Here is a 16,799-nt window from a genome sequence, read left to right as displayed (position 1 = left end):
ATGGCAGGAACTGTTTAAATCTTGTCTTTGTATCCCTGCTACCTAGAAACATTGCCTGGAACAAAGCACATTCTTTTTTTTTTTTTTTTTTTTTTTAGTGAGGCAATTGGGGTTAAGTGACTTGCCCAAGGCCACACAGCTAGTAAGTGTTAAGTGTCTGAAGCCAGATTTGAACTCAGGTACTCCTGACTCCAGGGCCGGTGCTCTATCCACTGCGCCACCTAGCTGCCCCCCAAAGCACATTCTTTAATAAATGACTGCTGATTAACTAATGCCAGCATTAAACACTCTTCTCCTCTTACCAAAGAATGATTCAAGATGGCAGAATCTGGAACCTTTGCAAGGTCTAATCTCATTTATTTTTATTTAGGCCTACCTGAATGGGGTAAGGAAGGATTTTCATTTTTACTAATATGGGAATAATGATAGAGCAAGGTTAAAGTTCAATCAGAGAATCTACATTGGGGTGCCGACATAAAGTCTAAGTTTTCAGTTGTAGACTTAATCAGATTTTGAACAGGTTATATTTATTGGAATAGAGTCCAGCAGAGTAGTAAAAATATAGACAGAGCTGTATGCATATAGTTTCAGTGAGGGTGGGGGAGGTACAAATATCTTGTCTGATTTAAAATCTTCTTAATAAACCTCTTGTATCATTGAAGCAAGCCCAATGTTAAAAATGGAAAGTCTTTGAGTCAAAAAACCTGAATTCAAATTCTGGCTCCAAAAACAGAAGAGCTTTCTTTGTGTCCCCAGGCAAAGTGCTTGATTGTTCTAGGAAAAGGGTCCTAAAGCCATGGCCAACAGGGAGTTTGTATTTGTACAGCCCTCCAGCTTAGAATAATTTTTACAATGATTAACAACATATGTCCGAGGCATGTGACTGAATATTAGAGATGCAAAGGATCTGATGTAGTCAAACCCTCTCATCTTAGAACTGGGGAGGAAACATATGATTAACTCTAAGTCTTATAGGTAGTTGAGAAATCAGTAACTTTATATACTGCCAGTTGAAGCCATATGTATCTGCCGTTGGGTTAATGCTAATATTTTACGGCTGAAATTTAGATAAGCTCTTATTTTGTTATTTTGATTCTTAACCCTTATTTTAATTAATAAAATTCATTATTCAAAGTAGGTATTGGTGAGTCCCAAAATTTAACAATAATAGAAACGCAAAACACTAAAGTATATATTTTGTGTAAAAGACTATTTACCTGGAACATAGTAGACATTTATTAAAGAAGTCACATGTTGTAGTGGAAAACATACTAGACTTAGTGACAGAGGACCTGGGCCTAAGTTTGGACTTGCCACTACTTGTACTTCTCTTTGGGAAAGTCATTTTATCTCTGTAAGATTCAGGTTACTCGACTTTAAAAAGGGAATAAAAATACTTTACCCATTTCATGAAGCTGTTTGATGAAAATGATTCGTGAACCAGAAGGTATTATACAGGGTGTGCCAAAAGTCTTAGTGCAATTTTAAGCTTTCAAACTTATCCTGAATAAGTCATTCTATATAAATGTGCTATTAGTATAAATCAAATCTAATCATAAATGAAAAGAATACATTGGGATTATAAGATATATGTCCAAGTTTATTTGTATATGTGCTTATCCATAATACCAGGGATACAAAAACCAGCGACATGATTTAATAATAATAATAATAACAATGTTGTATTTATATGGCACATCAGTTTACAAAGTGCCTTCTTCACAACAATCCTGTGAATTCAGGAGTGGTTTTTTTTGCAGGGCAATGAGGGTTAAGTGACTTGCCCAAGATCATACAGCTAGTAAGTGTCAAGTGTCTGAAGCTGGATTTGAGCTCAGGACCTCCTGAACCTAAGACCAGTGCTTCATCTACTACACCACCTAGCTGCCCCAAGAGTGTTTTAACTATATCTTTTTTTGGAGGAGGAAACTGAGGACCAGAAAAGATAAGTGACTTGTCAAAGGGTACACACCTAGGTATGTATTTTTGGTTCCTCCTCCCTCTCCCCACCTGCATGATATACATACCAGACTTTGTCCTGACAGAACTTCTAACAATGCCATCAGGATCTTTCCATCTTGTATATCAATGAATAAATCTTTCACTTCCAGAGGCGGTTTACACTGTGAAGAAAGAGGATGGAGAGGAGCTTTTAATCCCCAAGGGCCATGCAATCAATTTAAACCCCCAAACTATTACATCCCCATTTCTATTAAAGAGGAAGAAGACTGGCTTTTTAAAATATTATAACCCTTCCTCTCTTCTTCAAAACAATCCTAGAGCTATAATAGCAAAAGGGACCTGAAAATACTTTAATTCCTTCAATTTATAGATAAGAAAACTGAGGCCCAGGGAGATTCCATGATTTTGCCCAGTAGTATGAAATGGTTAATTATTTGTTAGATAGTAAGTATTAGTGAATGCAGGCTGGAATAAGAGACGGAGGAGGCAAAATGTAGGAGACAGAATATTTTTTGTGGAGTCAGGGTTTAATTCCTGTTTCTAATATTTAGTATCTAGATAACATTAGGCATGGTATTTCATCTCTCTGAGCCTTACTTTCTCATGTTTAAAATGAGGTTAATTCCTGCCCTCTCTCAGAGTAATTGTGAAAATGAAATGAAATAATAGATTGGAAAGCATTCTTTATCCATGAAGCACCATGTAAACAACCTTTCCTTGTTACTCTAAAGCTTTTAGTGTTAGTTCAATGGAATACTTCTTTGCTTCATGAGGACATCTTTGGTATGTTGTGATAACCTGGTATGGGATAGTGGTAACCAAAATATATTGAGAATAGCTATATGTTCATGCATGTGTGGGAGGTAAGGGAAGGCTGGAGATCATGGTTGGAAAATGAATGGCTTGGGGGCAGCTAGGTGGTGTAGTGGATAAAGCACCAGCCCTGGATTCAGGAGGACCTGAGTTCAAATCCCACCTTTGACATGACACTTACTAGCTGTGTGACCCTGGGCAAGTCACTTAACCCTCACTGCCCCACAAAAAAATTAAAAAGAAAAGAAAAGAAATGCCTTGGTAAATGGCACTTTAAAGGTACAGGACCACACTTCATCATCCTCAAATCAAATCAAGAATGTGGCAAGGATAAAAAAAGATTGGGGGCAAAACCCCCACTGCTTTAAAACTATGCAGATTTTTTAATCCCTTTGATTTTATTCCAGCTATTTTTGGTGAGCAGATAACTATGACAACAATTCCAGTAGTTTAGAGACTCCTCTTAAGAGAATCAATTCAAACAAGGAAAATTTATGGGTCTATAGGCATATGAACTAATTTTCAGTCCTCAGGAACTGGTCTAAACTGAGGGATTATCCCACACCAGAAAGGTCAAGAACAATTTGCTCCTTAAAGGTTCCTTCCTAACTTCTGAGATTAGATTGAATTCTTTAAAGAAGAATATCAATCAACCATTCTGATTGGCACCCAAAGAAGTTATATGCTCTTTAGCCATTCAGAGTATTTCCTAATTTCATGCCTCAGTGCAAAGAAAGCATTTCGAGTCTGATAGAAATAACTGAATATTCTGAACAGAAAATCAAAATTCTTTTTTAAAAAACTTTCAGTTCTTTGATACACGCCATGCCAAGCAATATGGTATCAGGAGGCCAAGACACTTATAGAATCAGAAAATCTCACATTTGGAAGGAACTTCAGAGAGTCGTACATGTGAGGACAAATCCCCCCTAAAATGTCATAGAACTATTATTCCTTTTAGTCCAATACAATCCATATTTGTTAAATACATACTATGTTCTAGGCACTGTGCCTGTGCTAACTTCTGGGTATACCAAAAACAAAAAGATAGTCCCAGCCCTCAAGGAGCTTACAATTTAATGGGGGGGTGGAGGGGAAACAACACACAGAAGGAGGCAGGAAGAGGAGGGGACACCAGGGATACCTAGCTCAGAAACATTTTGTTCCATGGAGTTGAAACCAGGCAAGCAACAGATCTGAAAGTCCAGTATCTGTCCCCTATAAAGGAATGCACTGGGAGGAGTTTGGTACTACCCTCTAGTCCAAAGCTTCTGAAACTGTGGTAACTGAATGTAGGGGTTACAAAAAATTTGACAATGTCTGATTAATATACCTATTTATTTATTATCTATTTATTAATATACCTGTTTAATATACTTATATACCCAGGGTCAAGTAAAAATTTCTTTGGTGAAAAGGGGTTGAGAGTGGAAAAGGTTTAAGAAACCCTGTTCTAGTCTTCCAATTAGAGATGAGAGGAGGCAATGTGAAGTGGTATTAAACAGGGCTTGAATCAACAGCATGGTGATGAGTTTGGGAGAGATGAGCATCTTGTTCCATGGAGTTAAAACCAGGCAGATGCAAAGTGGAGTATAAGGAAGTATACCTCATGGTTGCCTTAAATGCTTTCTCATAAATAGTGATGTAATTCTCAAGTTACCAGAAGAGGCAAGGTATAGTAGAAAGAGTGTTGGACTTGGAATCAGGAGGCCTGGAAACATATCTTGGCTCTGATATTTGCTGGCTATGTGACCATGGGTAAAGTCACTTTATTTCTATGACACTAAGTTTCCTGATACACAAAATAGTCATAATAATACTCGTATGCACTATCTTGTGGAGTTATTGTGAGGAAAGTGTTTTGTAAACCTAGAAATGCTATTTAATGTTGGCACTAGTCCAGACCTCCTTTGATGACAAATAACAAATGAGTTCAACTGACAGGGTCCATAATCATTAAAACTGTAATATAGATAAAATATTTCTTGGGCTTGCAATGCATCTTAGATTTCATGTGAGTGGTCTAAAAGAACAAATACCCCATAACTTTTTTCATGATCTAAATCCTTTTGTAAATGAAGAATTTCTTCAGAATCCAGATATTAATGAACTTCAAACAACATTTGAGTCCTATTATATATAGTTTAATCTCTCTGACCCTCAGACAACTAAAATTAATCAGTTACCTACTGATTAGATTCCTTCTGCAATGATGGAGGGAATGTCTAATTTAATCCAACGATATAATGGCACATAAGACTGGAAGATGAGAGGAATATAAATAGGTAAGGCCAAGTGTTTGGAAGCTGGTTGCATGGGGATTTGAAAGATGCAGTCCCGGACAGATAGTGGTTTGCTGCCACCCCCCTCCCCCACTCCTTGCCCTAAGAGGGACTACTTGAGTATTAGGATGGACTCCTGCTGTGATTGGACATTTTGAACTGAACACTGGGACAGAAGGGGAGGCAGGGACAGGGGTTTCAAATGAGCAAGCTAATGAAATAGCAGCTCAAGTGAGAGACTAGAGATTGGGTAGCCAAGCTTTGAGGTGTAGCAGCCAAAGCCTGGGGTGCTGCAGCTGCCTTTGCTTTCAGTAAACAGAATGGGAGGGTAGTTGCTTACATTCCATTCAGGAGAAAAATTCTAGATTGTAGAGTAAAGTCTCACCTGTTCTCCTTCCTCCTCACAGACAGTGGGGCAAAAAGTGACTCAAAAGCTTACATCCTGTAAAGTTAACTCTGAATTTCTGTTTAAGTAGTTTGAATTTCTTTTGCCCACTAAATACATCTGATCAATCTAAATGCTGATCTGTTACCCTGTTTGTGAATAAGGGGGGAATAGTGTTTGGTATTGCTATACAGAGATACATAAAGGACCAGATTCTCCCAAATATCCAGACTTTCTCCTGTCTGGGGCTGAGTTAGAGAGAAAGAGAGAGAGAGAGAGAGAGAGAGAGAGAGAGAGAGAGAGAGAGAGAGAGAGAGAGAGAGAGAGAGAGAGAGAGAGAGAGAGAGAGAATACTAAAATTTTGATTAGAGATTTAAAAAAAATAAACTTTATGATTAGATCTGGGGTTTTCTTTGCTTTTCCCTAGGTTAAAAAATGAAAGGGATATTTTTGTTGTGTGGGACAAGGCTTGTCTCTCTGGATACATGGGCATCATTCATTTCTTTCCCTCTTCCTCCACACAGGAGCAGAAAAGGCTTTCTGCCAAGGAGAAGTCAAGGGCAGTGACTACAGAGTTGGAGCTGGTGGGAGGAGAAAGGTGTGGCTGATCCTGTATGGCAATGCCCACATTCCAAAGATGGCAGCTGGAGAGAATGAGTACTCGTTACCTTGGTGGCTTCACCTCCTACCTCAAAAGCCTATATCCATATAGGCACAGAAAGGCTACAAGTGAGAGCTTTTTTTATGGAGTATTTTTCCCCTTGAACTTCTGGTTTCTCTTCTGTAGAATTTCCTATATTATTGTTGTATAGTTGACTTGTTTATTTTGAAGCTGTTTTGTTTTCTTTTTCTCTGTGTAGCTACCATCACTATGTTCAATGTTCTGTACCCTTATGTTACATCTATTTTTTTTTTTTTAGGCAATGGGGGTTAAGTGACTTGCCCACGGTCACACAGCTAGTAAGTGTCAAGTGTCTGAGGCCGGATTTGAACTCAGGTACTCCTGAATCCAGGGCCAGTGCTTTAACCACTGTGCCATCTAGCTGCCCCCTGTTACATCTATTTTTGATGGCACATAATTTGATAGTGCCAAATGGAACTATGTTACCGTGAGTAGATGTAAAATGTTATTGTTGTTTGTTACTGATAATCTGCATACCTGCATAACCGATACTTGTTATAAAGCTGGCAGTTATCCTATCTCAATTGTTTTGGATCATTGTTTTGATTGGTTAATATAGTTTCCCTTGGAAATTGGTCAAATATTGCCAATCATTACTGACCTTTATTGATGGACGAAATGGGGTATAAGTTAACTTGAAAAGTATTTTTGCATTGAAACTCATGGTGGGGGGAGTTCCTGATTTGAGGGGCAGACCCAGAGAATAAAAATAAGGACTTTATAATGGCACTAAAAAAGTTTAAATAATTAAAAGACTGCAAAGTAATTCATAGCAAGATCAGGGCTGGGGGGATCACCCAGTTTGTATTCTGTAAATTATCCGATCTATTGAATCATTCAGAAACACCAGCTACAATGATAACAGAAGACAGCACTTATGGATTGATCTTTATCTCTTTAGAAGGAGGGATTGGTCAGGAAGGTAGAGGCCATCCTTTTTTTTTTTCTTAGAAGGGCAATGAGGGTTAAGTGACTTGCCCAAGGTCACACAGCTAGTAAGTGTCAAGTGTCTGAGGCTGGATTTGAACTCAGATCTTTCTGCATCCAAGGCCGGTGAACCACCTAGCTGCCCCCAAGAGCTCACATTTGAACCCAAGTCTTTTGTCCCTAAAATCAGGAATAAATAGTATTGTATATAACACCGTATTCTTCCCAATATGTACTTTCTTGATTCCATGAATTGGTCGACAATATTCTTTATACCACCCCCACCTCTCTCTCTCTCTCTCTCTCTCTCTCTCTCTCACACACACACACACACACACACACACACACACACACACACACACACACACACACACCACACATACACACACACACACACACACACCTTATCCTTCCTATTCATTCTTTCTCATCCATCAATGCTCAATTCAAAAGATTAATTCAAGAATCCTTCCTTCATCCCCAAACCAGGAATTACTTTTCTTTTCTTTCTCTCTGCCCCCAGTATCATGCAGTACTTTGGACCTCTATCAGGGAACTTTCATATATTATTATGCATTACCATCACCTGTGTTGAACCCCTATTAAACCACTAGCTTCATGTGAGATCTCATTTCTTAGATAAAGAGTACTTCTGTTTCCTCCATATCCCCCCCACACTATGTCTTCAAACTTAGAATCCACATCTCTTTAATTTCATATTAAAAGAGCTCACAACCTCCATTAGATAGGTAGGTAGTATGGTTCAGCTCATTTTCTAGATGGAGAAAATGAGGCCCAGGTTTAGGTGACTTTCTCAAAAAATGTCACAGGCCAAAGTAAGCTTTATGTATCAGGATCACCCATTCATAGTCCTATCTGTTAAGAATATTTTTTCAGTCTTTTCTAATTACATAGAAGACCTTCCAAAACATTTTTTTCTTGTTGTATATTTAACAGGGTCATTCTGTATGCTCAGAGTTGCCCTTTCTTGTGGCTTGTATAGAGTAAATGCAGATATTCTCAGCTTGCTTCCAGTTCACAATTTAGAAACCCCACTTTTAGGAGGAGTAAATGAATGCATATTCATTAATCATGTATAAAGGCAAAAAATAGTTTTTCTTGTGTGCAGGAGTGTGTGTGTGTGTGTGTGTGTGTGTTCATCATTTGAAGTAAGAACAAGTCTCTCCAGTGAATCAAATCAGTTACTAAGTATGAACAGGGCCTAAACATTACTATTTACTCAGTCCATCAGAGGTTTTAGACTTATTGTGAAAAGTCCTTGATTAATATAGAAATCACTGAAAATGATTGGATTAAGTTAAATGATACTGCAAAGGAATGGTGCTCAGATTGCTTCGAACTGGTCATGTCTTGTGGAATAAAATAGCAAGCCAGGTTGGAAACCAGGGACTTGAACACCTGGCAGCTCAGTGTGGAAGGAATCTTTCTGAAGAGGAAAAAACCCTGGCCTCAAGCTCCTGCCCATCACATTGGTCAGAGGAGGTCCTTGTGAACCTTGAAGGGTTTTGTTCTTCCCACTGTCATCTTTGTCCAGCAGAAAATTTGGCCAGGATGGAAGATGACAATGTCAGAATCAGGAACTGAAGTGATCCACATCACTTCAGCAGATGAAGGTAGATCCCAGGGTTTATAAGGATCCCAACAGAAAAGATATACCATTATCTAAGGGGAACATTTAAAGGACTTCAGCAAAAGGAGATCCAGGAGTAGTGAGTTATTTAGCCTTTGGCCAAATGTACTCTTCAAGTTCATTTTCCTTGAGATTCTGTATGTATTGGTAGGTGTGTGTGTCACAGATTTCCAGGGATAATGTTTTATATCAACTATTATTACCATACTTCCTCAGTAAATAACCTTTACTAAAAAGTAATTAAATCTGGCTAATTGATATTAACTGATAATCATGAGGAACACACCTCTAGGGGCTTATGAGTCCTAGCATTAGAAACACATCCTCCAATTCCTCAGAGTTAACCATCAAAATCCTGAGAGGCCAAGAAGCAGCCTTGTTCTGGGGACCCATCCTGCTAGTACAAATGGTGATATGGGAGAATAGCTGCAGAGTTTGTGCTATACAAATAATGAAAACATGCCAAAGAAATACAGTTTCATATACTTTGGGTTTAAAAAACAATATATTCTGGTTGTAGAAGTTCGATGTTTCCCAAGATGGTCAATGAGAAAAGTTGAAATGGAATGTTGTGGTTCTGCGGCTTACTCCTAATTTGTACTACTTGGATTTCAAATTCTACATCAGTAAAATCAAGTTTTGTACGAGATGACCTAAAGTGTCCTGTAGCTCTTACTTTCTGTGTTCTAAGGTTATTTCTAGCTTGAACATTCCACAGTTCTATTAGTCTGTGGAATTAAAATAAATTCAAAGAAAGTAGTTCTGTTTCAGAGAAAATACGATCTCATTGTTCATGTGCCTAAGGTCTGCAGAAAGTTTGGTAATTCTAAAGAGCTAGTAGGTGAGCAGGACTAAGGCCACCAGTAGTGATGAGATCATCAGGAGTGTTCATTTCCTTTCTTGGGCACAGTTGCTTGTCTCTTCCAGATTTTAAAAAAACAACATAGAAATCCATACCCTCTGGGCTTTCAACTCCTAGCCATGATTATATAATAGGAGACTTTATAAAATTATATTGGAGAGACAAATGAGAAACTCAGTAATGAGACTTTTGGAATTTTAGATCTAGAAGAGATGCTCACAAAAATAGAATGTTAAAAAATAAACTGTCATTTTTCTAAACTGCAAAAAAACCTAAGTATATAGACAGAAAAAAAATCATAGGCTTATTTTTAGTATCAAATCAGTTCTGATGTATAGCAAAGCACTTTGCAGCAGTAGAGTGCTAGATAAATATGAATGGTTAGTGTTATTATCATACTGATCTATCATATTTCTAATTATTCCCCCCCTCACTGCTAAGCTAATGGAGACATTTTAAAAGGGAATCATGCCAAATTGTGAAAACTAAGCAGTTTGTTAGATTTACCTTTTTGAAAGTGTTTTATTGATGTTCTTTCAAATAAAAAAAACTTTAAAAAATTCAGAATCATTTCCCACTCAGTCTTCTGCCCTGCCCTGCCCTGCTTTCTTCTTCCCACTAAAGAATCTTCCCTTGTATAGGCTTACCTTTTCCAGGTGTAGATTGATCCACCGGGTGAAGGTTCTTTTCTGAACATTTTCCCTTTCAACTGGAAATAAAGTAGAACCATTAGCTGAGAAAAGAATCATTCCTCAAATTTCTACCTCATACTTCTAAGATGAGATGCTAAACCTGGACTGTAAATCCAAAATTATCAACAGGCATCCCTAACACATGAAGGAGTTGTATCCCAAAGTGGGTCAGTAAAGTCAAATGTATGGAACTCACAGGGGTTTTTCCTATAAAATTTCACATCTGTGAGTTATTCCTGACAAGTCCACAAAGGCCTCTTTAACCTTAAGTGTGTTTGAAAGGATTACAAAATTTTAGAGCTGGAAGAGACCTCTGAGATCATCTACTCCAGCATTCATATTTTGAAAAGAGAAAATATAACACTTTAAGAATAAAATTTTATTGACATCTTTTGTTTTTATACTACCTACATTTCCCAACATATCCCTTCTGTTATCCCCTCCCAGAAAATCACCGCTAACAATAAAGGGGGGAAAAATTCTGTAAAATTGATCAATATATCCAAAAAGGCTGACATATGTAACATTTCATACCTATGATCCCCCATCTCTGCAAAGAAACAGTGGGTTGTATTTTCTTATATCTCTTCTTTGAAGTAAAGCTTAAGAACTATGAGAAAATAATTATTAATAAGGAATTTCTTGGGGACCCAGTTTTAGCTGTTTTCTCTCCCTCACTCCAGAAAGTTGAGCCCCTGCCAGGGACCAGCTCAGGTGAACAAAAGAAATGGAGATAGACTCTTTTGTCTAGCTAAACTGAGTTGATGGATTAAACCATACCCAGATAATGGACTTTGCCTAGAATTTGGAGAGTCTTGTTGCACACTTCCCCTCTCTCCCACCCCTTGTCATCATAGAGCTCATTTTAATTTGGACTACCTTCAAGTCACATCAACAATGGAATTGAATGATGTTAACCAATTAGCTTTGATCAATGTATAATGACAGGCCTCTATCAAAAGAGGATAAAAGCCTTGACCACGTGAGAGTCGCCTTTCTTGGCTTCTTGGACCCACTCCCTTGATTCAGAATGCTGTGGCTTGGTGTGCACTCTCCCTTTTAGGACAGTGTAGGTATTGTAGGGCTTCTAAACTCTCCTTGAGACCACGGGTGGTCTCTCTGAGAGACAGCATGGGTCCTCTGGGGTTTTCCTCCTGGTTGTGCCATGCAATCAATTCTTTACTAGTATATATGATATTAATTAATGATTATTGCCAAAATGGATGCAATAGCCATTAATATAAAAGTAGCAATAATTTTTAAAAGTACAATTTAGCCCCAATAATTTAAATAACACAGAACAGGAATAAGGCTTAGTTATTACAATTTTATAGCGTTCAGTTTTAATTGTTTTGTTATTATTGTTCTTTCAATTTAATTTTTTGTTGTTATTTGTGTATATTGTTTTCCTAGTTCTTACTTCACCTTACATCAGTTCACATGAGTCTTTTCAGGTTTCTCTGTATTAATAATATTCATTTTTTTCTCATAGCACAATAATATTTCACTACATTCATGTGTATTTAGACCAAACAATCTGAATCTACTCTGTTTCAAGTATTTTATTACTATAAAAAGTGCAGTTATAGGGGGCATCTAGGTGGCGCAATGGATAATGCACCGGCCCTGTATTTCAGGAGGACCTGAGTTCAAATCCGACCTCAGACACTTGACACTTACTAGCTGTGTGATCCCAGGCAAGTCACTTAACCCCCACTGCCCCTCAAAAAAAAAAGTGCAGTTATAGATATTTTCATGTATAGAGGGCAGCCTTTCTTTTAGTCATTAATTACTTTGGGGTATATGACTAGAAGTGGAATCTCTGAGTCAAAGAATATAGATATTTTAGTGACTCTTTGCAAAACCCCAAATTGTTTCCCAGAATGGTTGTACCAATTCACTATTTAACCACAATGCTTTAGTTTTCCCATATTTCCACAGTCCTTCCAATATTCAGTATTCTCATAATTTGTCATCTCTGTAAATTTATTGAGTGTATGGTAAAATCTCAAGGTTGGTTTGGTTTGAATTTTCCTTATTATTGGTGATTTGGAGCATCCTTTCATGTTTGTTAATAGTTTGTACTTCTTTTTTTGAGAAGTTTGTTTATATCCTTTGACAACATATTTATTGGGGAATGGCTTTTGATTCTGTGTGTGTGTGCACACACACATGTTATGTACTAATTGTTTAGTTATCTTGGAAACCAAACTCTTACCCAGCCCTCCCCATATATGTATCTGCTAATTGTTTAGATATTTTGGATATTTATCAGAGAAATTTGACATAAATTTTTTTCTCATTTGACCAATTCCCTTCTTATCTAGGGGCACTGATTTTTTCATGTGAAAGCTTTTTCATGAGAAAGCATATAGACAAAATTATCTATTTCATCTTTTATAATATCTTCTTTCCCTTCTTTAAGAATTCTCCCCTTAGGGGCAGCTAGGTGGCGCAGTGGATAAAGCACCGGCCCTGGATTCAGGACTACCTTAGACACTTGACATTTACTAGCTGTGTGACCTTGGGCAAGTCACTTAACTCTCATTGCCCAGCCCCCCCCCAAATTCTCCCCTTAAACAGAGCTATGAAAAGCATATGATATACCTTCCTTTTATTTTTTCATTGCTATGATCTTTAATTTTCAGGTAATGGCCCAAAGTCACACATCTTGTTAGGACTGGAGGCAGGGCTAATTACAAAATCTTAGTGTTCAAATGTTCCTGAGAGGTTATCCCCTTCAAATTCTAATATACTACTACTAATGATATTAAAGATAGTAATCACTATAATATTTCAATGGGAAAATGTGGTCATAATTTCAATTTAGGATGTGAGGAATATGTTTTCTCTTATTACAGCCAAGTATTTTGAAAGTAGTGCCCTTTCCATGTTCCTTTGAATAAGCAAAACATCTTGGCAATGGCAGCTTCAAATCACTGGTTGTATTTCCTATATTTTGGGGGAAAATATTCCAGTAGTTTGGGAGATGAGGTAAAGGAAAGAATTTTAAAAAAATTTTTCTTTTACTTTATGATCCCAAGAAAGCAAAAGATAAGAATTTTTAATGATGGGGTAAAGACCTTTATGAAAAAAACAAGTATTTACCAAGCACCTACTATATTCCAGTCACTGTGTTAAATACTTTACAATTATATCATTTGAGTCTCATTAACAACCCTAGTAGGTAGGTGCTGTTATTATTTCCAATTTACAGTTGAGGAAACTTTGGCAGAGGTTAAGTGACTTGCCCAGGGTCACACTGCTAGTAAGTATCTGAGACTAGATTTGAACTTGTTTTCCTGATATTTTATCCACTTTACTACCTACCTGGTTTAATGGGGAGAGAGGTAGTATTTACCTTATATTCCCTCTTTCTATTCCTGCTCTCCCATCTCACTATCCAACTTCAAGTCATCTTTCAAGATGTTTTCCTGATAGTGTCTGTCTTCCTTTATCTCCTCCTCCTCCTCCTCCTCCTCTCAAGTCAATACTTAATTATAAATGAGGGAGGAGGGCAATAAACCCATAGTGGAATCTGTAGCAATGATGGGGCAAAGGGATTAAGGAAGAGAGGGAATGTGCTAAAAGTAGACAAGGAAGAAAAACTTCTGATGTCACCGATCTTGATTAATTACCCTATCATAAGGGATTTGGGCAGAATCTCAGTTGGAAAATCCTCAGAGGCCACAAGGCCTAAGTCAGCCTCTGCAGTTTTCATCTACTGTTCCACATTCAACTCTAACAAAATCCTACTTCCCTTTTCCTACCCTTCAGTTCCTGCTGAGCTGCTGCTCCTTGTTCCAAACTGAACTTCCAGAGACCACTCAGCTCTGTGCTCCCTATGACCAGTCTTCTTAGATTCACTTGGGTCATTTATGGCCCAGCTTTATCTTTCCTTTTCTCCTTGTCCTCTCACCTGCTCCCCATAAGGATGAAAGGTCAAGTTCCTTGAGTGCAGAGGCTATCTCGCTTTTTAATTTTAGAACAGTAATTGGCACATAAAAGGATTTTCATTTATTCCTTCAGTCAGTCAGTCCCTATGATAGCCTTTCAAATAAGAGAAGTATCACATCTCCACCAATTTTTCTTTTTTCTAGGCTTAACAATCCATAGCTCCTTTAGTCAATAGATTGTCTATATAATGTATGAGTAATACAGCAAGGCTTAGAGGCCTTGCTGTATTACTTGATAATTCTCATTTACTCTCTCTCAACATTCACCAGTTTATCAATATGCTTCCTAAAATGTGGTTCCTAGAACAGAACAAAGTATTTCAGATGTTGTTTTACCAAGTCTTTCACTTCCTAAGTCTTGGGGAACCATACTTTTCTGAAAGCAGGCTAAGATCTCATTAGCTTTCCTAGCTGCCATATCCTGCTGAGGACTCATAATTGAGCACAGTCTATTAAAACACCTTGACCTTTTCCAAACAGCTGTCTAGCCAGACTTCCCCCATACTGCATTTGTAATTGTGTTTGTATAGTCCCTGAGTTTGTCTTGGCAGGCAGAGTACCAAGTACTGTCTGCATTTATTTCAAATGGAATTTCGCTTTCTATTTCTTCCTGCTGGGTTTTATTGGTTATATATAGAAATGCTGATGATTTATATGGGTTCATTTTATATCCTGCAACTCTGGTAAAGTTGTTAATTGTTTCAACTAGTTTTTTTAGTTTATTCTCTTTAAGTATACCATCATATCATCTGCAGAGAGTGATAGTTTTGTTTCCTTATTGCCTATTTTAATTCTTCCTATTCCTTATCTTATTGCTATAGCTAGCATTTCCAATATAATATCAAATAATAGTGGTGATAATGAACATCCTTGCTTCACCCTGATCTTATTGGAAAGGCTTCAAGTTTATTCCCATTACAGATAATGTTTGCTATTGGTTTTGGTGTTTTGGTTTGGTTTTTTTTTTGCAAGGCAGTAGGGGTTAAGTGACTTGCCCAAGGTCACACAGCTAGTAAGTGTCAAGTGTCCGAGGCCGGATTTGAACTCAGGTACTCCTGAATCCAGGGCCAGTGCTTTATCCACTATGCCACCTAGCTGCCCCCTACTATTGGTTTTAGATAGATACTACCTATCATTTCAAGAAAGGTTTTACTGATTCCTATGCTTTCTAGTGTTGTTGTTTTTTTAATTGGAATGGGTATTGTATTCCTATATTGTATTTGTAAAGTTGACCTGATATTTGTCTCCATTAAATTCAATTTTAAATGACTTGGTTCAATTACGCAGCCTGTCAGGATCTTTATGAATCTTGACATCCAGCAGGAGAACTTACTGGGAAATATTTAGCAAAATAAATTAAAATCCTGTAGAACACAAATATGCTAATGTAGTTTTCTAAGTCATTATGTGAGCTGCTGCAGATTTACTTAATAAACCTGTTTCTGAGTTTGACTCATTGCTGTCTAAAATATCTACATGCAAAATCTCAAAGGGAAACAGTTTGGGTACAAATTCAACAAGAATTCCTGGAAGGGATGAAGTGAGAGTTTTAAAAAATCTATTTTTTTAAGTAAATAAAATGTGACCACTAGAGGAAAAAAAATGGAAAACAAATTAAAGCTATAAAAGAAAGAATTAGACACCGAATTAACAACTTAACAGAAGAGGAACAAAACCTTACAGAAGAAAAAAAAACTCTCTGAAAATTAGAATGGACTAAAGAAAAAGCAAGCTATTGACCCCATGAGACAAATGATTTTTTTAAAGTCAAAAACTGGAAAAAAAGAGAAAAAATACAAAGTATCTCACAACAAAAATAACTGACCTGGAAAAGATTGAGGAGAGATAATTTAAGAATCACCTACCTAAATCACCACGTAAAACCATGACCACAAAAAGAGCTAGGCATCATATTTCAACAAATCATAAAAAAAACCCTGCCCATATCTCTTAAAACCAAAGGGTAAAGTGAAAATAGAAAAAAATCCATTCGTCACTTTCTGAAACAGAAATCTAAATGAAAACTCTCAAGAATATTATAGCCAAAATTCAGAGTTTCTAAACATGTAGACAAAAACAGCCAGATTGTTGATGCATTCATAAATGTAATTGCCAGGCTTTAAAGAAATTGTGTCAAATTCTATGTGCATCCTAATCTAGTTTATACACAACTGGTACATTCAAAGGCACCTGCATTTCACTTGCCCTGTATTGACACATTTGTTAAAAAAAAAAGAAAACACTAACTTCCTTTACCCAACAGAGTATGAAACAGTATAAGCCAATGCTGGTTGCAAAATTTAAGGTGTTGAAGTCACAGATTGGCACATATTCTTGCTGAATCCTTGATTTTGATATCCGTAATTTATAACTAGGTTAGGTCCCTCTGAGCATGAACTGCATCTCTCTTCTGAGAACTTAAAAAAGGAAAGTTATACACTGCTCTGTTCCCAAATCATAGCCTTCAAATTATAACTGGAAGGTACCTTGAAAATCCATTTTAGCAGATCACTATCATTTTCCGAGGAGGAAACTGATGTTCTAAGAGGGAAAATTACTTACCTATGGTCACACACTAAATTAAAGA

General features: G+C 37.2%; 1 protein-coding gene across 1 annotated transcript in view; it reads right to left on the bottom strand.

The window, feature by feature from the left end:
• The window catches only part of CLMN (calmin), a 163,120-nt gene that overhangs the window by 53,125 nt on the left and 93,196 nt on the right, over positions 1-16,799 (bottom strand). The window contains 2 exon segments of the mRNA XM_043989292.1: positions 2,028-2,123; positions 10,212-10,273. Coding sequence (XP_043845227.1) covers positions 2,028-2,123; positions 10,212-10,273 — 158 coding nt within the window.

Source organism: Dromiciops gliroides, chromosome 2 (genome assembly GCF_019393635.1).
Source record: "Dromiciops gliroides isolate mDroGli1 chromosome 2, mDroGli1.pri, whole genome shotgun sequence".
NCBI lineage: Eukaryota > Metazoa > Chordata > Mammalia > Microbiotheria > Microbiotheriidae > Dromiciops > Dromiciops gliroides.
This window is presented reverse-complemented; position numbering and strand designations above follow the sequence as displayed.